At 38.4% G+C, this 26,657-nt stretch overlaps 1 protein-coding gene across 1 annotated transcript in view; it reads right to left on the bottom strand.

Moving 5' to 3' along the window:
• Positions 1–1,161: 1,161 nt before the first annotated feature.
• Positions 1,162–26,657, bottom strand: part of LOC100889770 — a 42,845-nt gene continuing 17,349 nt past the window's right edge. The window contains exons 7-12 of the mRNA XM_003728005.3: positions 10,613–10,771; positions 9,116–9,992; positions 7,279–7,436; positions 5,699–5,854; positions 4,710–4,830; positions 1,162–4,144 (exon numbers count right to left, since the gene is read on the bottom strand). Coding sequence (XP_003728053.2) covers positions 1,311–4,144; positions 4,710–4,830; positions 5,699–5,854; positions 7,279–7,436; positions 9,116–9,992; positions 10,613–10,771 — 4,305 coding nt within the window. The 3' untranslated portion in view covers positions 1,162–1,310. The remainder of the gene's footprint in view (positions 4,145–4,709; positions 4,831–5,698; positions 5,855–7,278; positions 7,437–9,115; positions 9,993–10,612; positions 10,772–26,657) is intronic.

The following is a 26,657-nucleotide window of genomic DNA, read 5'->3' as shown; positions in this document are numbered from 1 at the left end:
AAATCTAAATCTAAAAGAATACACAAGACGGAATCAGCCCCTACATATAAGTAATTGCACAAACTCTTTTCCCTTGTGTAACAAATATACAATTATAAAACAAATTCAAATACATTAAGAAAAACCTTGCAACCCAGTATTTGTTCAATGTGACAATTCTGGCAAGTGCCTTGTGGCCATATATTCTCATTAAAAAAAAATAGAAATCACATATGCAAATTTTACCTTTGTCCATCTTTGAATTATAAGTGCATAATTGCTGTAGTGTCTATGTACATTTATGACAAAGGCATCAGACAAATCCCAAAATGATATATTGTCTCAGAGTCTTCCATGGTATAACTATTTATTTAGGGGTGTGAAAACACAAGGATTGTTATGAACTTCTATAAACCTTGTACATGTAGTTTAATCTTTTAAGTATTGTTAAAAGAATGCTATGTTTCATTTTAGCAGGATTAGTGATCTGTACAAATTATTCACATTATTTGTTTAACAACAGTTAAAATTCTTTCAATATTTCTTTCCTTATGCTATTAGGCAAATTATACTAAAGCACCTTGCCTTATCAGCAAACCGCATGGTAAGCCATTCTCATCTCCTCTTTGCACATTTATGCAAAGAATGTTTCAAATTTATCAAAAATCTTTGGAAATTTGTTTGCCTCATTTTGTATTACACTGACTTAGTAATTAAAGTCTATTTGTACAAACCTAATACAAAATATATATTGTAACTCCATCATTATCTTTCAAAAAATATCTGTACACCAGCATTGTTTTAGTATCTACAAGATTCAATTTTACATGTAAAGGCATTTACATATATAAATAAATAAAATAAGGAATGTTATAAATGAACAGCACACAGAAATTTGCTCTAAAAAGTTTTGAAATAATACTTAGCAGGGTAAAAAAAAGGAATACAAAAATAATTAATGGTAAACTTAATACAGTGTACCACATAAAAGATTGCTAAAAATACTGTAATATAATCTCATTCATTAGTGATAGATTGCTTTCTGTTCAAAACTTTCAACACTGCATTGATATTGGTTCAACACGTTCAAAGGCAAAGATTGCTTATGATTGAATCAGTTCAGAAAAAAAACAGCCTTTCATCTATGATATTAAAAAAAAGTGATTTGAGCAAAATTATTCAGCCCTTTGCACAATCTCACGCTCGACAATGCACCTCAAAATAAAAGTATCACAGATTTCCAAAATGGCACACATAGTGTACTTGAATCTAATAAATGTAGCTGTAAGGCTGTCACGTAGCGAGACATTATCATTCTTCGTTTCAACTCTTCAAAACTTGTCGGGTGAATTATCAATGTACTTGGCTATCAACGAATTGGCATATGTCTGCTCGTCCCGGGACAACAGCCTATGCTCGTACATGCTCTTGGGCAACCCATTCCTGATGTCCAAGCTGCTCGTCAATGAGACACCAGAGTCAGCCTCCTGGATGATCTTCTCAGCCAAAGTATCAAGGTCATCCGGGGTCAAAGTTGAAGATATCCCACCGCTGCCACCAGTTTTGTCAGGGTAGGATTTTGGAAGGTCAGATATCGGCTGACTCACAAAGATGTCTGTTCTCTGAGGGGGACTTGGTAGCAGCGTGGTATGAGGTGAATGGCTTGATGTCTTTGTGTGTTGAGGAATGGAGGGACCTTCCCCTAAGGTAGTAGTACTAATCCTGTAAGCACTGTATGAAGTGACATGGTTGTCAGTGCCTGTAGCACCGCTAGACAATTCTCTAGATTTAGGAGGACTGGCACTATCAGGCAAAACAGGTAGAATGGAGGGATCACTAAAAGTTTTGTCTTCACTAATGTTCCCTTTTGCAACAGGGAGATGTTCATTCCTACTTGAAGATGAAGCATTTGTCGGTTCCCTTTGTTTGTCACTGCCTGCATTAATTGGATGGGTAGGGGGTAAGCTCCTTACAGGCAAAGGATCAGCTCTCTGACTTGGTACAGTCCCTTTGTTGGGTTTCACAGGTGTACGTTCAGTCAATATGTGAGGTTTCCGCAATTCATTAGGGAGCGGCTTGAATTCATCTGACATGTCATCACTGCTGCTCCTTAATGGGGCAACTGCATGTTGGAGAAAGGATCTTTCTGGAGATGTCTTCGACCTGTAGGTTGGAGATGTCTTCAAACCATACGTTGGAGAAGTCTTCACCGAGTCATCCCCTGCCCCATCACTCACATTCAGTCTAGTCAAACTGACAGTCCTAGTAGGACTTCTTCTGAAGTCTGCACCGTTGGAAAGAACAGTAGACTGATAGGATGATGCCTGCTGTGATGCTTCTGAGAACCTAGATGACCTACTCCTAAACTGAAATTTTCGCCAGCGTGGTACATTCCTCGGTGGCATGAACTGCAAATCCTCTCTACTGGATGATAACATTGTAGATCCAAACTGTTTATCAGCACTAGACCTCCTTCCTAAATCTGAATATTTCTCTCCAGGAATGTTATTGTCAAGACGTATCCTTCCGAGTTCTTCCTGAATCCATTTTCTTTCTACCTCAAGCGTAGGCACATTTTGTTCCATCTTTGGAGCTTCTTTCTTTGACACCGAGTCAATATTGGAACCCTCTGCATCAATGTCATCCCTGGCTTTGCGTGAGATGCTCCTCAGCGACTCAAGGCTTGATGATAGTGATGAGAATTGTAGCTTGTTCCGCTGCACCATGGATGTATAGTAAGGTGTAAGGCCTTCTTCCTTTAGTACTGGTTTGCTGGAATCTGTTGCATCATACGTGACATTCCCTTGCTTTATGGCTGAGGTCCTTCCCACAGAATTCTCATCAGCAGTGATATAGGCCTGGCTTGTTTTCAGGTAGGACTCATCTATCAGGGTGTCATCTTTGATTTGAGAATCTTCAGGGAAGACAGAACTGTGCTCCTGATCATCTGCAGGGGACGTTTGCGCCCTAGCTACAATCAATCCACCAAGGCTTGATCTTCTATCTTGAGTAGACAACAACCTGCCTATGGGTGAGGACACATTGCTTGACATGAACAGATCACTGGTTCTTGACTCTGTCTCGCTCTCAATCTCAGAAGCTGTCTCAAGATCGGATGGACGAGCAACGTACTGCGCGATGGTCCTCATCTCATTGTCTGGGCTGGGGCTCATGGCAAGGTATTTCCAGTCAACAACCGCTTCAGGTGTTCCTACTGGGTTATTCTGAGCTTTCTGCTTGTCATTTTCCCCATCTGTGCTCATTGCTCTATCGCTTCCTGCATAAGCAGATGTTAAAGGCAATGCCAATGGATCCTTTGATCTTGGTAATTCCTGCTTATATCCTCTACCATCATTCTTCACCACAAAAGCCGTTGAAACTTGCTGATCTTTTGGAACTGTGGCCTTTACATCAATCTTCCCCATATTCTCATCAGAGTCTAGTACCCGACTATCGCGATCCTGCAAATTATCATCAGCAGACTTGGAATAAATGTTTTTACGGATACCTTCACTTGCAGTTCTTGTGACATTCACTGATTTCTCACTTGATGTGCTATTACTCTTATTCACTGCTTCAGGCTTATAACTGAAGGTCTCCGTTAAATATTTTCTTACATTTTGTTGAGATTGTCCACTGCTACTTTGTGAACTCTTCCTCATGTCAGTGCTCTTGCCTTCATGGATTTGCTCATAGCCTTGTGTCCCATCAACACCATGACCTACAGCATCCCTTTGAGATTCCCTTTCCTCTCTGGAGTACTTCACCATTATCGCCTCCAACTCCTTGTATTTCTGCATCTGCTCCTTAGTCTGCTGTCTACCCTCTTTAACCTCCTTCTTCAGTTGCGCCCTCTCCTCTCTCAATCTCTCACCCTCCACCTGGGCCAGACCCAGCTCTGCCTTGACCTTCGCCATTGCTGCCTCATGGTCAGTGTTGCTCTCGGGATTCTGGTGAAGGGCTTTCAGTCGACGGTTCTCTGTATGAGCTTTGGTGAGCAGCTCCTGTAGTTTGCGCATGCTCTCTGTCTCTGTCTTCATGGCAAGGAGTCTGGTCTCATGCACTGATTGGGCCTCTAGGATGGGAGAGGGAACAGACTCCTTGAAGTCTGGATGGCTAAACTCCTTTCCTGGGGATGGCAAGGACTGGAAGCCTGTATCTGCCTCTGCATGGGAAAGCAAATGTATAAAATAAATATAACATAAAGAATTTTGAACACCATCCTATTATAACAATCTCGAATTCATCATTCTATACAGAACATTTTGTCTTTAGAAATCAATTTTGCTATAGCCATTGAAAAAAAGTATACTGTTAAACCTTTCTTGAAGGCAACATGTCCATACTTTTAATTTAATACTTAAACGAGGCTAAATAGACAGGACTGACATATTGATGTTTTGAAGTTGATTCTTAGCCTTACCAGTCTGGTATTCTTTTCACTAAATTTTGATGCATGTAATAATATAATAATAGTAATTTGTTCTTATATAGCACTTTTCAGGACTGCAGACCCTCTCAAAGAGCTTTACAGATATATATTATTACCCTGGTCATCAGATTCTGGCTTGCCAGCACATTACATGTTACATTGCATGTGCATTATATTGGAACTCAAAACCTGAAATCATGCGACAATATCATCAAAACATTCCTTCTTATTTCAAACAATGTGATGTATTTCACTTAATTCATGATAATAGCATTACAAGGTCGTCAAAGTTTATTACCTGACATAGCAGCCAAGAGGTCATCTCCAGTCACCTGGTAACCGGTGTCCGCAGCAAACTTGAGGCGAAAGTTCTCAGCGGTCAATCTCTCTACATCCATCTCCAGCCTCTCTACAGCAGCCTGGATACACAAACAAAACAAATCGCTATAGAATAGTTTCTGCACTTTCTGGTAGGTCTTTGTTGGACCACATACTGTGTTTAAAGGCATTGTTTAACAGTGTTTCCAGTTTTACAAATCTGAGATGCGTGGCCGTACGTGTTATCAGTGTCTGTGATATGGTGCAATATTGAAGCCCTAAAAAAATTGCACTTCAAAATGATCATGCAGTGCTTCAAAAAAGTAAAAAATCTTTGAGTGACCAGTTTTACCATACCCATTTTCCCTGATAGACTGTAGTGTAATAAAAACTGTTGGGAAAACAGTTTTTCAAATTTCAATTTCCAATTATAAATATCTGGATAATCAAACATGCGATTGGCTTGTAAAAGTCATGAGATTCATTTCTGACCTAAAGGTTTATAATTATGATTGCAGCATGAGCTGAATCCAGTATTTTGTTTAGAAGCAGGGCAAAGTTACCTAATACCTTTAAGACATGTGTAAAGATATTTTGCGGATGAAAGGTTGGACACCTTTGCTTTTTCATTAGTTGTCCTTGTGCAGGCTTTCATTTTTGTTGGAAACACTGCCAATTTTGTCTTCTAGATAAATAAGATGTGCACATGATGTCTCATACATAACAAATGAAATCAGATTCATCAAATAAACTATAATGAAATTTATTTGATGAACACATTACGTTTACAGTTGTACTACAGGTTTAAAACGCCTAATATATGTGTTTTTTAAAGTAAAATCAATGACACTCTTAATTTTCAAATTAATATCAAACTTGTCTGGGATAAATACAATTTTCATCCTGGACTTGCCCTTTTATACAAAATCCTCATCTCAACAGTGTCAAGTCCTGCCAGAGTGTGCCTACCTGTAAATTCTCACAGCGTTTCCTATCTTCAGCTCCAGACTCTCTAGCTCTTGCCAACTCTTTGAAGAGCCTCTGGTTCTCTCTTCTTAACATCTCTAACTCTCCTACCAAACGATTAATGACCTCCTCTTCGTGACTGGAAAATCTCTCGTTCAGCTAAAAAATGAAATGTGATATAGAGAAAGGTTCAGTTCTGGCTGGGTCAAATAATTTCTTTATGAAAATGTTCTCAAGTCGTGTCAGATGAGTCAGGACAGGGATTCAATAACTTGCTATTACAAGAAATCGTATCCTCAAGGGTGGAAAATGATACGTCCAAAATAGGTCCTCTCTTGTTATATGTATTCATCACCACTTCACCAGCATCAAGTTCATGTGTAAAAGATAATCAACAGAAAGGGTTCAGTTCCTGAAAGGCCAAACATCTCCTTTATCAACCTTTACAAACAATTTGCGACGACTCACAATACAAGCCCAATTCAACTTTAAATAGAATACATAGGATCCAAAACTGCTGTTGCAACAAATACTGTCCTCAGGAGTAGAGAATCATATATTATCAAAAGTCTTTACTGTTACATGTACATATCACGAGCATCAAAATCACTTGTAAAAGATCATCATGAGAAAATATCAGTTCTGGAAAAAACAAACATCTGCTTTGTGACATTAAAGACATTTTCTCTAATTACAGGCCTGCTCACAAGAGGAATCCTTACAAGAGTCCAATCAGTGAGTCACAAACAGACATGTGGACGTTTCTGAAAGGTCAAAGACCAGTCAAAAATAATTGATGAATTGAAGTCAAGTGACATGAATCATGCGTCACTGTGAAGGATATCACTAAAGCTGTTGAAAATTCATAAAATCTGATCACCATGGTTACCTACACTGTATTACTTCTAAGATTATGGTGATTTATGATTTATGATGCAAATGACAGCTGGAGATTACTCATACACAGTAGGCAACAGTAAATAACGCATGAGTCAGACTATTTTTCATACAGTAGCTGTGCAATAAAAGTAGAGTGTGAGCATACAGTGCCATACACTAACATGTACATGATGAGTTTGCAGAAATTAAAAAAAAATATCTTCTGTATCTTTAAAAAATTCATCAAACTAAAAAAAAATATTCCAATTCTACACATTGCTATCTCAAAGCTTGGAATAAGAATGAGATCGGAATGCCAAATATCTACAAAACTAGGTAAACTTATATTTTTAATAACAACTATCCATAATAATAATGGCCACTTTATAAAGCGCTCATATATGTTATGCTGTGATGCTAATGGTGCTTAGACATTGCACAGGTACCCATTAACACCTGGGTGAAGAGTGACAAATGTAGATTAACAAATGACGTTAGTGCTGGGCTGAGAGTTGAACCCTGAAACTTGTGATCTACAGTCTGGTGACTGACCCACTAGACCACACCACCTCTACATAAATACTACATAGATACTAACTACATGTGCTGGTTAAAGACAAAAAACATTTTAAATTAAAAATAGAAAAGAAAATCACATGTTCGTAGTCCAAGATTAAATAAAAGAAATTAATTGCTCACAATACCTTTTTGGTCAAGAAGTCTTCCCTTGCTTTAGCTTCATTGAGTTCTTGTCTGAGCTGTTTTCCCTCAGTACCAATTGCTTCTAACATGGAGAGTAGCTCATCACCGCGGCTACCAGACAGATCCAAACCTTTGGGGATCATGAATGACAGTTCTTCACCTGCATAGAATGAAAGTTATCATCAAGGCTCAACAATATTCTAGGAAAAAAGTACAAAGACATGAATATCTAGACTCTTTCTTTACCATCTTCAGGTTTCTGCAACATAAAGGAGAAACCTAGTTTAATGATACTAAAAATAATAAACCATACTTATATCGAACATATCACAAATATTTTTTCTATGCGCTGGGAAAGAAGGAAAGAATAGAGGAGGGTGAAATACGCTCAGCATACTTCCGTAAATCATCATTTAACATTGGAAATTGTTTCAACAAAGAAACATTTGAAGACATGTTCTATATCCTGGCAATTTGTTTCAAAGCTCTGCTGATGCAACCTGAAAGAGTGTTTGCTACTGTATTTTTAAGAATGCCCTGTGTACATGAAATTTCAGAACTTGTAGATCCAGGGCCAGCATACCGTATTCAGAGTGAATATTTGAACATTCAGTTTTATAGAATGACATAATCTAGTTTCCTTAAAGAAAGAGAATTATGATGAAGAACAAATAACAAATATTGAGACAATGAGGGAGGCACGATGGCTCAGTGGTAAAGCAGTGATCTTGGAACCGGGAGGTCCCGGGTTCGAAACCAAGTTGATGCGCTAGCATCTTTTGGTAAGGCATTAATCCTCATTTCCAAGTCACTCGGAAAGGACTTAAAGCAGTCAGCTCCCTGGTTGCTTACTGACAAGAATACACATGCTGTCATAGAAGTCAGGTAAAACAAACAAACAAAACAAGATGGAACTTCAACTGCGCTCAGTCGAAAATGATGCCTCCGTCATAGAGCAATTTTACAAACCAAAACAGAAGAAATTTTTCAAATGCAAGTTCAGTTGTAATCCATTAACAGGTTCTCAGAATATCGTGATTACAAGCAATTTCTCATATACATATATGACCCTTTGATCTTGGACCTCATTACCCTAAAATCTACTCAGTTCATTGGCTCTGCAAGACGTCCTGAGTTAAATAGTAATCCATCTGTCAGTTCTATTGAGAATGCGTTCACAAGCTATTTTTGCATACATAATGAGCCCATGACCTTTGACCTTATGAACCAAGAATCTACTCAGTTCATTGGCTCTGTAAGATACATAAATGATCTAAGTTTGGCAGGAATCCATCAATCTGTTCTAATGATAATACGATCACAAGCTATTTTTGCATACATAATGAGCCGCATGACCTTTGACCTTGACCTCATGACCCCAAAATGTAATCAGTTCATCAGCTCTGCAAGTAACATACATGACCTAAGTTTGGCAGGAATCCATCAAACAGTTCTTGAGATAACGTGATCAAAAGCTGTTTTTGCATACATAATGTGCGCTGTGACCTTTGACCTCGTGACCCCAAAATCTAATCAGTTCATCAGCTCTGCAAGTAACAAACATGACCTAAGTTTTGCAGGAATCCATCAATTGGTTCTTGAAATAACGTGATCACGAGCTGTTTTTGCATACATAATGATCCCTGTGACCTTTGACCCCAAAATCTAATCAGTTCATTGGCTCTGCAAGATACATACATGACCAAAGTTTGGCAGGAATCCATCAATCGATTCTTCAGATAACGCGATCACGAGAACGTACGTACGTACGTATAGACGGACGGATAACCCGGCTACTTCGTAACGGAGGCATATAAACAAAAATATGAACCTGCTTACCTCGTCTCAGCAGGGAAGATTTCTCCACAGAGGACTCTGTCTCCTTCATTTTCCTATCATCATCTTGAGTTCTACTCCCTTTAGTGGCTTGTTCTTCAATAGCTCTTTCACCATCCCCATCTTCTCTAGCAAAGGCACAGATTCTGCTGCTTACTTTCACTTCTACTTTCTCTCGTTCTTTTGTCCCCTCTTCCTCATGATCTTCACTTTTTTTATCTTCCCTCAATCTTCGGCCTTCTATACTGTTTACCGCCTCAGCTCTGATGGCCTTTTTCTCTGTCCTGATGATTTGTTCATTATCCTGCATCCTTGCATTTGTTGATTTCCCTACTGATTTGGTTTTGTCTCCCATAGCAACATCATCTTTCATCCCTTTCTCCTGCTCTTCCTTGTTCACCTCATCTTCTTGTTCAATATCTGAAAGATCTAGCTCAACTCTGGCATCAGCTTCTTTGGTTCTACTTTGATCATCAGAAACTCCCTGCATTCCTCTTTGTCCATGTTGCTCTATCTCTCGCCTAGCAACCCCTCCGGAATGCATCGTTTTCCCATCATCCTCTACATCGTGCTGTTCAACTCCAACATCAATCCTTTGCTCATTCCTCTCAGAGCTTTGCTTCTGCTTTGAGTTTGGTGTGCTCGTCTGAACAGGTTTGATGGAAGACAGCTTCTGGTTCTTGCGAACAGGTATCCCCGAAGGCATCTTGAAGCCTTTGTCTGTTGATGAGGCCATCTGCTTCTGCTCATCTGCTGTCTCCTGGTGTCGCTTCCTTGGGGAGCTCTCAGGGATAGGTGCAACCTCCTCCATTGTAGATGCTGAGGGTTGGTTCACTCTGGCACTTGATACAGGTATCTTACTTGGTAATGGTGTAGTTTTCTATAAAAGAAAATAGCAGGGAAGGGTCGTTGGTAATCAAATGGTCTAGGTCTAATGGTACAAATTTCAGGGTCTTAATCTTTTGGACAGGAATCTGTTTATACAACAGATTGGACCTTGTGATAGATAAGTCCTAAGTTCAATATGTAATCCTATAATATCTACTACTATTAGAACACCCAATGGAGAAGGTAAATGCAAGCCTGAGAAGTTTGGGTAACAAGCAAGATTAAGGTGCAACAGTACATTCAATACTAATAGCATCCCTTGCCAAAGTTAATCAAAATAATTACAAAAAATATAACACAAAAGACATTCTTGAGATATTACTTAGAGAGTATCCTTTTTTCAAAAAAATATCACACACATCAAATTTGTTCAAAGCAGAAAACTCATTAGCATGCATGCATGCATTTTTATTTATGTTATAAATTTCAAGGAAAAACTTACACTGACCAGACATTCTTCCTTTCTCATTACAGATATGATATATTTAGTAGCCCATGCACTGAATACACATAGTAAAGGCCTCCAAAGTTTTTTTCCTTCAAATATTTCTGCCTGGATTATAACCATACATTCTGCTTTGTGGCAAGAAACATTGCATACAAGAAACTTACCTTCCGTACCACAGGCTGTGCATTATCTCCCTCGACCGTCACAGCGTCATGTGAGGGAGGGGTGTGGTGGGTAGTGGATGATGGGCGGGGCTTAGTGGGTGATACAGAGGGGGATCGCATGAATTTAAAACTAAAGGTTTGGGATAGGGAGTTAGCGACCTGGGGATATTAGGATGTTAGGGAAGAGAGAGGAGAGAGAAGGAGGAATACTATTTTAGAAAATGAGGCATATACATGTTAAACAAACACAAAATTGAATATAATATGGCACACAACAATCCTGAGTAAATATACAATGCAATATATAATGTGGCAGTACAACAATTTGGTTATATAATTGTGGAATACTTGAAATCACATACAGTTCCGCCTGCGATCAACGTCACAGTGGATCGCGCGCATACGCGTGCACTTGCGCGCGAACGCGATTGATCGCGATCAGCTTAGTGCGTGGAAAACATTGCTAAAATGTAATGCAGTCCTTCCGTATGAAATGTCGCCCTCTGTTGGCGATAGTTTGCTTTTTTTATTTTAGTCAGTTATTGTTGCTACTTACGCATAATGTTGCGGCGGGAATCTCAAAGTGAAATCTAATCGGCGGGGAAAAATATATTAGACGTTCATTTTTTGACTAAATTAAAGGTGGATGACTTTTGAATTCGCTAAACCAAAATTAAATCGGTAGACTTGTTATCTAATGAGACGCAATATTTATCTATTTTTTCAAAAGACGATTTAAGTTGCGGCGGGAACCTCAAAGTGATAACTAATCGGCGGTGAAAAAAATATATTAGACGTTATCTTTCAATTTCGATTGAATTTAAGGCGGTTCCTTTTGTAATTCGCTAAACCAAAATTAAATAGGTGGACTTGTTATCTTATCAGACGCAATACTATTTTTCAAGAGACGATTTAAGTTTCGGCGGGAAACTAATCGGCGGACAAAAATGTATTAGACGTTATCTTTCTATTTTTATTAAATTGAAGGCGGATCCTTTTCAAAATATCTAAACCAAAATGAAATCGGCGAACTTATTTTCTTTTATGACGCAATATTTGTCTCTTTTTCCAAAAAACGATTTAAGTTGCGGCGGGTCTTTTGGGGGAATTTTAAAGTGAAAACTATTCACGTGACAGTTGATCGCGCGCATAATTATGCGTGCACTTGCGATAGCAATCACTTTAATGCATGGAATTGCTAAATTGAATGTGGCACTTAAGTGAATACTAGGTTATCTTTCTTTAGGCTAGTTGATTAAATTGAAGGTGGATCCTTTTCGAACTCTCTAAACCACAATTAAATTGGTGGGCTTGTTATCTTATCAGACGCAATACCTTTCTATTTTTCATAAGATGATTTAAGTTGCGGCGGGAATATGAAAGTGAAAACTAGTCGGTTACGAAAAAATAATGTTAGACAATATCACTCTATTTTTTTTGGAAAAAAGATTCAAGTTGCGGTGGGTCTTTTGGGGAATTTTAAAGTGAAAACTATTCACGTGGCAGTTGATCGCGCGCATATGCGTGCACTTGCGATCGCAATCACTAACTTTAATGCATGGAAAACATTGCTAAAATTGAATGCGACAGTTTAGTGAAATCTATGTTATCTTTCTTTAGGCATATTGATTAAATTGTAAGTGGATCCTTTTTGAATTCGCTAAACCAAATTAATCGGTAGACTTGCTATCTTATAAAACGCAATATTTATCTATTTTTCAAAAGACGATTTAAGTTGCGGGGGAACCTCAAAGTGATAACTAATCGGCGGAGAAAAAATATATTAGACGCTATCTCTTTTTCAAAAAATGATTTAAGTTGCGGCAGGTCTTTTGGGAAACTTTTAAAGTGAAATCTATTCACCTCACAGTTGACTGCGCGCACTTCCGAACACAATCGATCGCAATCAGTAATGCATGGAAACATTGCTAAAATTGAATGCGACAGTTTAGTGAAAACTATGTTATCTTTCTTTAGGCATGTTGATTAAATTGAAGGTGGATCCTTTTCAAACTCTCTAAACCAAAATCAAATTGGCGGACTTATTATCTTATATGACGCAATATTTTCTCTTTTTCAAAAATGATTATAAGTTGCGGCGGGTTTTTTGGGGGGACTTTTAAAGTGAAATATATTCACATCACAGTTGATCGCGCGCATATGCGTGCACTTGCGAACGCAATTGATCGTAATCACTTTAATGCATGAAAACATTGCTAAAATTGAATGCGACAGTTAAGTAAAAACTATGTTATCCTACTTTATGCCTATTGATTGAATTGAAGGTGGGTCAAAAAATTGTATTTCTATACCCCCCATTCACATGAAATACTAGTAGCGGATCTGTATCTTACCGCGTAGCGCGGAAGCTCGGACGTTTCATTAAATTGTTAAAGAAAGAAGACGATTCGTTGTACCATTCTCGACTCTTAATCCTTGTCTAGATTCAGTTTTTTTTGACGTTTCATTAAATTATTAAAGAAAGAAGACGATTCGTTGTACCATTCTCGACTCTTAATCCTTGTCTGAATTCAGTTCCCCCATCCCCCCCCCCCCTTCCCGCGCGAAGCGCGGAAGCTTTGTTATTTCATTAAATTATAAGAGAAAGAAGGCGATTCGTTGTACCGTTTTCGACTCTTAATCCTTGTTTGAATCAAGTTCCAATTCCTCCGCGCATATAGCGCGGAAACTGTGAAGTTTCATTAAATTATTAAAGAAAGAAGACGTTTAGTTGTACCATTCTCGACTCTTACTCAATATTATGAATTCAGTTCCTCCCCCCCCCCCTTCCCGAGCGAAACGCGAAAGCTTTGACGTTTCAGTAATAGAGAAAGAAGGCGATTCGTTGTACCGTTCCCGACTCTTAATCCTTGTCTAAATTCAGTTTCCTTTGGCGTTTCATTAATTTTTAAAGAGAGAAGACGTTTCGTTGTACCATTCTCGACTCTTTATCCTTGACTGAATTTAGTTTCTCCCCCCCCCCCCTTCCCGCGCAAAGCGCGGAAGCTTTGGCGTTTCGTTAAATTATTAGAGAAAGAAGACGATTCGTTGTACCATTCTCGACTCTTAATCCTTGTTTGAATCAAGTTCCAATTCCTCCGCGCATAGCGCGGAAACTCCGACGTTTCATTAATTTATGAAAGAAAGAAGACGTTTCGTTGTACCATTCTGGATTCTTTATCCTTGACTGAATTCAGTTTCTTCCCCCCCCCTTCCTGCGCGAAGCGCGGAAGCTTTGACGTTTCATTAAATTATAAGAGAAAGAAGGCGATCGTTGTACAGTTTTCTACTCTTAATCCTTGTCTAAATTCAGTTTACTTTGGCGTTTCATTAAATTATTAAAGAAATAAGACGTTTCGTTGTACCATTCTCGACTCTTAATCCTTGTTTGAATCAAGTTCCAATACCTCCGTGCATAGCGTGGAAACTCTGACGTTTCATTAAATTATTAAAGAAAGAAAACGTTTTGTTTTACCATTCTCGACTCTTTATCCTTGACTGAATTCAGTCCCCCCCCCCCCTTCCCGCGCGAAGCGTGGAAGCTTTTGCGTTTCATTAAATTATTAGAGAAAGAAGAGGATTCGTTGTACCGTTCTCGACTCTTAATCCTTGACTGAATTTAGTCTCCCCCCCTTCCCGCACAAAGCGCGGAAGCTTTGATGTTTCGTTCAATTATTAGAGAAAGAAGGCGATTCGTTGTACCGTTCTCGACTCTTAATCCTTGACTGAATTTAGTCTCCCCCCCCCCCTTCCCGCACAAAGCGCGGAAGCTTTGATGTTTCGTTCAATTATTAGAGAAAGAAGGCGATTCGTTGTACCGTTCTCGACTCTTAATCCTTTTTCTTCTTACGTCCTCTTCCTTTCTTCTTTCTCTCTCTCTCTCTCTCTCTCTCTCTTTTTTTTGGGGGGGGGGGGCGGGCGACCGCCCCCACCGCCACACACCCCCATGGCTACGCGCCTGTATCCTCTCTGTTTCTTATTCCTACTCTCTACTTCTTTTTTTGCACTTTTGCGCTTCGCGCTTAACATTTAGCTTTTAGATTGAATAAATTGAATAAATTCATCAATTCCTGATGAAGCCGTATGAGCGAAAATTCAATTTATTCTTGTCTCATATACGGTTGTCTCATTTGCGTATGTATCATGAAAATGAGATAGCAAAATGTGTATATTGATGGTCATCTTGCGAGTAATAACCGTTAACTACTCTCATCGGGCTCTCATTAATTTTTCTCTTCATTTTTTTTTTTGATGGTAATGTACAGGCCACCCCCACCTGAAATATTGGGGGGGGGGGGGGGATATACCCCCCCCCCCGGGATCGACACCCATGCCCTATTTTGTATTAAATTGAAGGTGGATCCTTTTCGAACTCTCTAAACCAAAATCGAATGGGCGGACTTATTATCTTTTATGACGCAATATTTGTCTCTTTTTCAAAAAATGATTTAATTTGCGGCGGGTCTATTGGGGGGACTTTTAAAGTGGAATATATATGTATTCACGTCACAGTAAGTTGATCGCGTGCATATGCGTGCACTTGCGAACGCAATCGATCGCAATCACTTTAATGCATGAAAACATTGCTAAAATTGAATGCGACAGTTTAGTGAAAACTATGTTATCTTTCTTTAGGCTAGTTGATTAAATTGAAGGTGGATCCTTTTCGAACTCTCTAAACCAAAATCAAATTGGCGGACTTGTTATCTTTTATGACGCAATATTTTCTATTTTTTAAAAGATGATTTAAGTTGCGGCGGGAATCTCAAAGTAAAAACTAATCGGTGGCGAAAAAATATATTAGACGTTATCTCTTTTTCAAAAAATTATTTAGAGTTGCGGCGGGTCTTTTGGGGGGACTTTTAAAGTGAAATATATTCACATCACAGTTGACCGCGCGCATATGCGTGCACTTGCGAACGCAATCGATCGCAATCACTTTAATGCATGAAAACATTGCTAAAATTGAATGCGACAGTTTAGTGAAATCTATGTACTTTATGCCTATTGATTGAATTGAAGGTGGATCAAAAATGTGTATGCCTATACCCCCCCCCCCCCCCCATTCACCGTAAATCCTAGTAGCGGATCTGTATCTTACCCCTATACTGATATTTTCAAGCTCTCTTCATTTCCCAGGTTCCTCATATGATCTACATGTAGGCCTACTAGGTTTTTTTTTTAAATTGACACTTTTTATTGATAATAATTCAAAACTTCTAAAGCCTAGTGCCCACTGTGCGATCTGAGCTTATTATTTAACCGATTTTTCTCAAACCTTCACTAATGTGCTTCTTTGATTTTTCTCCATTTGTCCAAGCAATCTGCTTTATAAAAGGTTAATTCTCCTTTAATGATAATTCAGTGTAGGCCGCCTACATGTGATGTGGATATTTCTACATCATAGTCGAGTGACCAATATGCTAATTTGAGATTCACATAGATGTATGTTTAAGGGCAAGGAGTTTTCTTATTATTTCCTTTGTCCGATTTAATAGTTCAAACTTTCAACTATATATTCCTTTGATTTTTCTGTTTTCGCACAATAACAATTGTTACTCGGGTTGGGTTTCCCTTGCATTTATGTAGCTAGTGTATTAAAACCAGAATTGGATCATTGACGTAAAACACACGTATTATACACATCTCAATTATCAAGATTACACCTAATTACGTATGCACAGTTTGCTTTTCTAGTATCGCATGCATATCATGCGCACATGCCGGACATAATTACACACACAAGTACCCAGAACACTTATAACACACGCGCTACATACACATACATACAGCATACGTATGTGTATAAATCACACTTGCACACATACTAGACGCGCATTAGTACATAGTCGCACTGAGGTCAATGCATAGTCGGTCGTCAGTGCGCTATGCACACAAAATAGAGCACGATGAGTAATGTTATGAGAATGAGGTCGCCTTTTCAGAGAGGTCAGGTCGTAGTCTATTTAAATGACGCGTTCGAGCTATATATTTCGGATATTTAGACAGGGTGGCTAATTTCCCTGATAGTGGTGGTTCCATGAGGCCCTGATTGGTAACAATAATATTCGATATCAATTATGAATATAAACTCGTAACAGCAAAAACTCAAAATACAGAACAAAATAAATATAGACCCGAGACCTGTACAAATACTTTGGTATCCTCGTATTTGAATCTAATTTTTTGGGAAAGGAAATATTGTTGCGTATTTCTCAAATCTTAATATAGATCCTATTATTATAATATACATGAATTTAAACTAGACCGTAATTATTTTTTGTAATCCGATGAAAAGTAATCATGAGTATTTTTAGACTATCAACAAAAGCTACAAGTAGGCCTATAGCCTAGGCCTATAGATCATAGCGATAGATCTTTAGTTTTGGAAGCTCTTATACAAAGTATAGAGAGACGATTTTGACTGCACACTTGGGGTACCAAATTTATTTAGGCCTATATACATAGAGTATTATCACAAGGTAGTATTGCCACTCAAATCACAAATTGACTATAATAGCAATTGATATATAGGCCTACATGTACGAAGTATAAATAGGCCTACAAATATCTTAAATAATAAGGCCCCTGAAACTCCGAGTCGATTGCGAGTTTCCCGTCACACCTTTTCAGCTCATAATGAGGCAACTATTTCATTATTCACTATTCATTATTTGCAAATTCTTTGTGTAGAACTTTTTACGTACCCTTTATTCAATTTTGTTGGTTCAACTTGTGTACTTCCTGTTTGTTAAATAACTTCATGCATGTATTAACATCTTATTAATGCACATTGTTAGTATTATCTTATTGTGGTAATTTGTATTGATATTAATACAAACATTAACAACAAAAAAACAAAAACCCACGTATACAAGCTATATAATAGAAGAGTACTTTTAATAGTAACATGTGTGAAAAACCTTTCTAATTCTACACTGTAACATGTCACTTCCAAGATATACATGATGCACAGCATTATGACTTACTTAAAACATAAACATAAATTGCGCTGTTTTAAATGTTTGATTTGATTTTTCCAATTTCTTTATCCTTTACTGACCTCAAATTTTGTTATTTTGGGGCTTATGTTTTAGAAGTAAATATCATTGTAAGGTTTATTAGTGCATGATGAAGTCATTGAACAATGGTACATAGTATCGATATGTAATCGATCTCAAAACAAAAATTAGAAAATGTTAAGTAAAACAATAGCCCACAAATTTTAAGAAGATGTAGTTCTGTTGTGTTTGAGTTGAGACAATTCAGAATGTGTCTCCCAGTTGAGGAGGTCGCGAAACTGTACTAAGGAATCACGACTTGTATTGCTGCAGTTGTTACCAGACCTTTTAATATCAATTATATTTATCGCACATTTGGTCAAACTGTTATTTAAAAAAATATAAATTCCAAGTACGGTCCTGGGGAACATTTGCTTTGTTCCCGTGTTTTAGGTTCACATTCTTCACCAATTTTAAATACCACTACAAGTCAGGCGCATAGCCGCGGGTGGGGGCAGTCGACCCCCCCCCCCCCCACAACAAAAAAGAGAGAGAGAAGAGGGGAAAAAAAAGGGAGAGGACGTAGGAAGAAAAAGGAGCATACAAAGACAAGAGTTGAGAACGGTACAACGAATCGTCTTCTTTCTCTACTAATTTAATGAAACGTCAAAGCTTCCACGCTTCGCGCAGGAGGGGAGGGGGGGGGGAACTGAATCCAGACAAGGATTAAGAGTCGAGAACAAATCGTCTTTTTTCTCTGATACATTAATGAAACGTCAAGCTTTCGCGCAAAACAATGGATTCTGAGTGGGGCATTCTGGCTGCATTCCGAATGCCAATTGGATAAATCCGTGACGCCTCAGGTCAAAGGTTACCTGACAAAGTAATTAACTATTGGGTCTAAACAATTAAAAGATATCGTATTGCCTTAAACATCTAAAACATGGGTCGATCAAGGGGCGGATCTAGCTTTTTGCCAGGTGGGGGGGGGGGGGGGGGGTGATTAAAAAAAAGTCCAAAAATCGCGCCGTTTTACTGGTTTTTTTTCTGAGTGGGGCATTCTGGCGACATTCCGAATGCCAATTGTATAAATCCGTGACGTAATTAACTATGAGGCCTAAAAAATAAAAATATATTGTGCCTTAGCAAAACATGGGTCGGTCGGAAATCTTTTTTTTTTTCTTTCCTTTTTTTTTATCTCCCTTTTTGGGCTGATATTTTTCAGTTTTGTATGTTGTTTTTTTTTGTTTCTTTTTTTTGTTCTCGCCCTCTTTGGGTTGCTAATTTTCAGTTTTAAATATTTTAATGCTTTAAAACATGTGTTTCAGCAACATCATTCCATTCATATCTTTTCACCTTATACTAATCCATGGTTTACAATGTTGTGTTGAGACAACACTCTCTGCTTCCCAAGCTGACGAAGTTGTTTTCAACTACCTGTAAAACTTGTTAGCAATGTGAAGATTGTTGACAAATTGTACAGGTGGTCCCGGGCAAAAAGTGGTCTCTTTACTAACCAAAGAAGGGACCGAAACTGACACAGGAAAAGACAGCCAGACAGTTTTGCATGCAAGAGGTTCAAATCATAGCCTATCACACAATTTGTATCTAAACTGGCCCAATTCATAAAATATGCTCTTCATTCCTGTTTCAGTCCTGGGGATTGTTCCAAGTGTATGTTTGTATCCGTTTTTTGAGTTTGAAATGAGTCAAAACTGACCCCAAAAATTTAACAATTCATATACATTCATATACTGTATCTCCATGTTTTAATCCGAGTTGTACAATATACAAAGTTACGCACCAACTTACACTTTCTGGAAAACTTTAATAAAGAAACAATATTTGAATAAATAAACACAAATACATGTGTGTTTTCTTGCACACATGATTTCATCCACTTCTGCTACACACCGAATTGTACTTGTTTATGAAAGCACCAACATCTCTGGAAGTATGTATAATTTTAGAAATGAGTCTTCCTGTACACATTCTAGTTTTAAATGTCTGAATCAGGCGCGTACGCAAGGGGGGGGGGGGGTGGGGGTCGGACCCCCTCAATCTTTTTCTTTTTATGAAAACTAATAAAAAATAAAAAAATTGTGCTAAAGGGTGACCAAAAAAGGTGACCCCCCCCCCGCTTATTCAGCGGCTGGCTGAGTCAAATCTTGGACTCCCCCCCCCCCCTCCCCAACAAAAAAGTGCTCCCCCCCCCCCTCTTCATTATATGGCTCTTCCTTTATGTTTAAAAAAAAACTTTCTATTAAGCATTACTTCTCACGTCGGATAAAATTATTTGACAAAATTATGCAAGGAATAGATCGCATACGATCCCATCTGATTGCAGCTGATCGCAGTTGATCGCAGACAATGACTGTGTGTTCTGGTAACATTGAGGCTTGTGGATAGTTCTCAATGTTGTAGGGTAAGTTTGAAGAAGAAAAAAAAACAGAACCCTAACGTTTGAGATTTGGGGAGACATTATGGGGATGTATGAGAAGTATCTGTTATGGGTGGAGATTCCTTTTCGAAAGGTTTACAAACGTGTATAGTCGGGGGCTAGGTTAAGCCTCTCCAATGTATAGTTTAAATAAAACGACTCGATCGATCTTTCCGTATTGTAGCTTTGTGCTTAAATTTCATTGGCATTTATATTCCCTTTTAAAGATTTATATAATTTGACGAGACCCCTTCTCCCCCATTATGATGTAACTCCAAATTGTATTTTTTTTTAGAAAGTACACCTAGTTTATATGGTAGAAATGTCATTTTGTCATGAAAAATACTCCAGGTAAGATGTATTCCGGCACCTAGCTGCATACTCGGGGGGGGGGGGGGGGGGTCACAGAAGGGGGAGGGTGCACATTCTGAGCCCTCCATTCATTGTCTTAATGATTTGGACTGAAAATCATGACTATCACCTGGATCCACATCTCAATTTATGTGTCACTTAGTTATTGACAGACACTTAGCCTGCATCATTTCCGATCACACATCATGTCCTACACAACATACTGCCCCCAGCCCAAAATTATTCTTGATTTTATTGGTGGTGGGGGGGGGGGGGGCATTTCAAGCGAGGGAGGGGGTAGGGCGAAAGTTCTGAACCACACCATGCACGAACATAATTATTTAAGACGGCAAATTATGTCTGTCACTTGGTACAGGTCTTATTTTATATAGTATTTGACCTATATCCTGATTTGACTCTGAGAACACATTATATCGGTTGTTAGGCATATTATTATGATAGCAACATGAACTAAGCAATATATATCATTAAAGTATGATGAAAATGCATCATCTGACATCACACTTCCTATCAAAATATTCATCTGCTTGGTGATAGCATCTTCTCGCGATATATTCTATTTTTCACGGCACTATGTTACCGTTGCTAAGGAGAAGGCCCTTAGCAACCAAATTTGCTATTTTGGCTCACAACAAAGTGTCAACTTTAGAGCGCTATAACTTTTTAGTGACAAAAGCAATAGACTTAAAATTTGGATATGATATTAAACATCTGGTTTCTGAGCATTTTATCAGCAACTTCCAAGTCAGTCAAACCACGATCGATAATGTAGAAAACTCTCCATTAGAAAAATCAGTGAAATTATTGTCTCATTTTTAATTTGGGCTTTAGCACTTTGATGAAGTCATTATCATTAAGTACACCAATGGAAAGAAAGAAATAAATGAAAGAAATGAATGCCAATATCACAATACAGCGTTTGAGCAATATAAAGAGAGACAGATCGCGGGAGAGAGCGAAGCGAAAACTATTAAATATCGCTGATGTTACCGGCTATACACAAAGTAAGCCAACGGAAAGAAAGAAATGAATTAAGAAAATGAAGGGGCCCGGCCCCGTTGCCCCCCACCCCCACTCCTCTATTGGAAAATCCTGGATCCGCCACTGCTTCCTCAACTTTGTTAATTTCCTATCTAAATGGCCCGTATGCTCTAACGGTTGAACAATGCTGTTCTCATGCCACTCTGTATCGTTGTCCAGTCACAACAACGACTTACAAATAATGACAGATTTATTACATTCCAACCACAAGTAACTATGTCCTGAGTCGGCGCTCTTAGAACAAAGGCGCGTATAATATGCGGTATTTTGAACTTTGGTGTTGATTGACATAACACCTCATTTCAGATAAGCTATCGGCCTATACAGTGCCTCCCAGAAAAAAACGATACTACAATTAATTTGATTAGGCTTTGTCGGCCGGGATTTCTACACAAAATGTATATTCATAGTCTGCTTGAGTTCGAATGCTCTCACAAAAATAGGGATATTCTTTAACGACAAGAATTGTGTTTGAAAGAAAAGGGGAATCTTTGGAGGATGCATGAATGTTTAACTCAACCCCGAAACACCTGGTACGGTGAGTGTACATTCTTCCGTTACGCTTTTCAAAGAGGAGCCATGAGAATGATCCGTCGATTGATTTTCAAAGTGCCCTTTAGCACTATAAAGTTTACAAAGAACATAATTTGTGTTTCATCTACCTGCTTGTAATATTTTAATAGGCTTTGTCGACCGGGCTATCTACACCAACATTATAATTGTTGTGCCTTTTACCGCTAGACCCTTTTTTCTTCACGCGATTGCATCTGATCGCAAATGAATGCTTTTGCAATGAGACTATACACGTTTGTAAACCTTTCGAAAAGGAATCTCCGCCCATGACAGAATCTACTCATACATCCCCATATTATGTTTCCTCGAATCTCAAACGTTAGGGTTCTGTTTTTTTTTTCTTTTCTTCAAACTATTGAGAACCATCCACAAGCCTCTACGTAAACAGAACACACAGTTATTGTCTGCGATCAGCTGCGATCAGTTGCAATCAAATGGGATCGTATGCGCTCTGTTCCTTGTATAGAAGATTTTCAAGCTTTCCGCATCTCTCTCCCCAGCCACATTTATAATTTTTCATCTTTGCTGGGCTGGATTAAACTGTTTTGGATGCGATAGCTGAACAGTGTCCACTTAATAATATAGGCGGCGGTCGGGGTGGATAATTTAAATGAAATTCAAGCATAAAGCTACAGTACGGAAAGATCAATTGATAGTCGTTTTATTTAAACTATTATATACATTGGAGAGACATAACAAAATTAAGATTCATAGTCTGCTTAAGTGCGAATGCTCTCACAGAAATAGGGATATTGCTTAACGACAAGAATTGTGTTTGAAAGAAAAAGGGAATCTTTTGAGGACGCATAAAATGTTTAACTTGACCCCGAAACACCTGCTACGGTGAGAGTACATTCTTCCGTTATGTCTTTTCAAAGAGGAGCCATGAGAATGATCCGTCGATTGATTTTCAAAGAACCCCATAGCACTATAAAGTTTACAAAGAACATAATTTGTGTTTCATCTACCTGCTTGTAAAATTTTAATAGGCTTTGTCGACCGGGCTATCTACACCAAAATTATTATTGTTGTGCCTTTTACCGCTAGACCCTTTTTTCTTCACGCGATTGCATCTGATCGCAAAAGAATGCTTTTGCAATGAGACTATACACGTTTGTAAACCTTTCGAAAAGGAATCTCCGCCCATGACAGAATCTACTCATACATCCCCATATTATGTTTCCTCGAATCTCAAACGTTAGGGTTCTGTTTTTTTTTTCTTTTCTTCAAACTATTGAGAACCATCCACAAGCCTCTACGTAACCAGAACACACAGTTATTGTCTGCGATCAGCTGCGATCAGTTGCAATCAAATGGGATCGTATGCGCTCTGTTCCTTGTATAGAAGATTTTCAAGCTTTCCACATCTCTCTCCCCAGCCACATTTATAATTTTTCATCTTTGCTGGGCTGGATTAAACTGTTTTGGATGCGATAGCTGAACAGTGTCCACTTAATAATATAGGCGGCGGTCGGGGTGGATAATTAAAATGAAATTCAAGCATAAAGCTACAGTACGGAAAGATCGATTGATAGTCGTTTTATTTAAACTATTATATACATTGGAGAGACATAACAAAATTAAGATTCATAGTCTGCTTAAGTGCGAATGCTCTCACAGAAATAGGGATATTGCTTAACGACAAGAATTGTGTTTGAAAGAAAAAGGGAATCTTTTGAGGACGCATAAAATGTTTAACTTGACCCCGAAACACCTGCTACGGTGAGAGTACATTCTTCCGTTATGTCTTTTCAAAGAGGAGCCATGAGAATGATCCGTCGATTGATTTTCAAAGAACCCCATAGCACTATAAAGTTTACAAAGAACATAATTTGTGTTTCATCTACCTGCTTGTAAAATTTTAATAGGCTTTGTCGACCGGGCTATCTACACCAAAATTATAATTGTTGTGCCTTTTACCGCTAGACCCTTTTTTCTTCACGCGATTGCATCTGATCGCAAATGAATGCTTTTGCAATGAGACTATACACGTTTGTAAACCTTTCGAAAAGGAATCTCCGCCCATGACAGAATCTACTCATACATCCCCATATTATGTTTCCTCGAATCTCAAACGTTAGGGTTCTGTTTTTTTTTTTTTTCTTCAAACTATTGAGAACCATCCACAAGCCTCTACGTAACCAGAACACACAGTTATTGTCTGCGATCAGCTGCGATCAGTTGCAATCAAATGGGATCGTATGCGCTCTGTTCCTTGTATAGAAGATTTGCAAGCTTTCCGCATCTCTCTCCCCAGCCACATTTATAATTTTTCATCTTTGCTGGGCTGGATTAAACTGTTTTGGATGCGATAGCTGAACAGTGTCCACTTAATAATATAGGCGGCGGTCGGGGTGGATAATTAAAATGAAATTCAAGCATAAAGCTACAGTACGGAAAGATCGATTGATAGTCGTTTTATTTAAACTATTATATACATTGGAGAGACATAACAAAATTAAGATTCATAGTCTGCTTAAGTGCGAATGCTCTCACAGAAATAGGGATATTGCTTAACGACAAGAATTGTGTTTGAAAGAAAAAGGGAATCTTTTGAGGACGCATAAAATGTTTAACTTGACCCCGAAACACCTGCTACGGTGAGAGTACATTCTTCCGTTATGTCTTTTCAAAGAGGAGCCATGAGAATGATCCGTCGATTGATTTTCAAAGAACCCCATAGCACTATAAAGTTTACAAAGAACATAATTTGTGTTTCATCTACCTGCTTGTAAAATTTTAATAGGCTTTGTCGACCGGGCTATCTACACCAAAATTATAATTGTTGTGCCTTTTACCGCTAGACCCTTTTTTCTTCACGCGATTGCATCTGATCGCAAATGAATGCTTTTGCAATGAGACTATACACGTTTGTAAACCTTTCGAAAAGGAATCTCCGCCCATGACAGAATCTACTCATACATCCCCATATTATGTTTTCTCGAATCTCAAACGTTAGGGTTCTGTTTTTTTTCTTTTTTTCTTCAAACTATTGAGAACCATCCACAAGCCTCTACGTAACCAGAACACACAGTTATTGTCTGCGATCAGCTGCGATCAGTTGCAATCAAATGGGATCGTATGCGCTCTGTTCCTTGTATAGAAGATTTTCAAGCTTTCCGCATCTCTCTCCCCAGCCACATTTATAATTTTTCATCTTTGCTGGGCTGGATTAAACTGTTTTGGATGCGATAGCTGAACAGTGTCCACTTAATAATATAGGCGGCGGTCGGGGTGGATAATTAAAATGAAATTCAAGCATAAAGCTACAGTACGGAAAGATCGATTGATAGTCGTTTTATTTAAACTATTATATACATTGGAGAGACATAACAAAATTAAGATTCATAGTCTGCTTAAGTGCGAATGCTCTCACAGAAATAGGGATATTGCTTAACGACAAGAATTGTGTTTGAAAGAAAAAGGGAATCTTTTGAGGACGCATAAAATGTTTAACTTAACCCCGAAACACCTGGTATGATGAGTTCACATTCTTCCGTTATGTCTTTTCAAAGAGGAGCCATGAGAATGATCCGTCGATTGATTTTCAAAGAACCCCATAGCACTATAAAGTTTACAAAGAACATAATTTGTGTTTCATCTACCTGCTTGTAAAATTTTAATAGGCTTTGTCGACCGGGCTATCTACACCAAAATAATAATTGTTGTGCCTTTTACCGCTAGACCCTTTTTTCTTCACGCGATTGCATCTGATCGCAAATGAATGCTTTTGCAATGAGACTATATACGTTTGCAAACCTTTCGAAAAGGAATCTCCGCCCATGACAGAATCTACTCATACATCCCCATATTATGTTTCCTCGAATCTCAAACGTTAGGGTTCTGTTTTTTTTCTTCTTTTCTTCAAACTATTGAGAACCATCCACAAGCCTCTACGTAACCAGAACACACAGTTATTGTCTGCGATCAGCTGCGATCAGTTGCAATCAAATGGGATCGTATGCGCTCTGTTCCTTGTATAGAAGATTTTCAAGCTTTCCGCATCTCTCTCCCCAGCCACATTTATAATTTTTCATCTTTGCTGGGCTGGATTAAACTGTTTTGGATGCGATAGCTGAACAGTGTCCACTTAATAATATAGGCGGCGGTCGGGGTGGATAATTTAAATGAAATTCAAGCATAAAGCTACAGTACGGAAAGATCAATTGATAGTCGTTTTATTTAAACTATTATATACATTGGAGAGACATAACAAAATTAAGATTCATAGTCTGCTTAAGTGCGAATGCTCTCACAGAAATAGGGATATTGCTTAACGACAAGAATTGTGTTTGAAAGAAAAAGGGAATCTTTTGAGGACGCATAAAATGTTTAACTTGACCCCGAAACACCTGCTACGGTGAGAGTACATTCTTCCGTTATGTCTTTTCAAAGAGGAGCCATGAGAATGATCCGTCGATTGATTTTCAAAGAACCCCATAGCACTATAAAGTTTACAAAGAACATAATTTGTGTTTCATCTACCTGCTTGTAAAATTTTAATAGGCTTTGTCGACCGGGCTATCTACACCAAAATTATTATTGTTGTGCCTTTTACCGCTAGACCCTTTTTTCTTCACGCGATTGCATCTGATCGCAAATGAATGCTTTTGCAATG

Source organism: Strongylocentrotus purpuratus, unplaced genomic scaffold, assembly GCF_000002235.5.
Source record: "Strongylocentrotus purpuratus isolate Spur 01 unplaced genomic scaffold, Spur_5.0 spur5_scaffold_10, whole genome shotgun sequence".
NCBI classification, from domain to species: Eukaryota; Metazoa; Echinodermata; class Echinoidea; order Camarodonta; family Strongylocentrotidae; genus Strongylocentrotus; species Strongylocentrotus purpuratus.
Note: the sequence above shows the minus strand (reverse complement) of the source record. Positions and strands in the feature narration are given on the sequence as shown.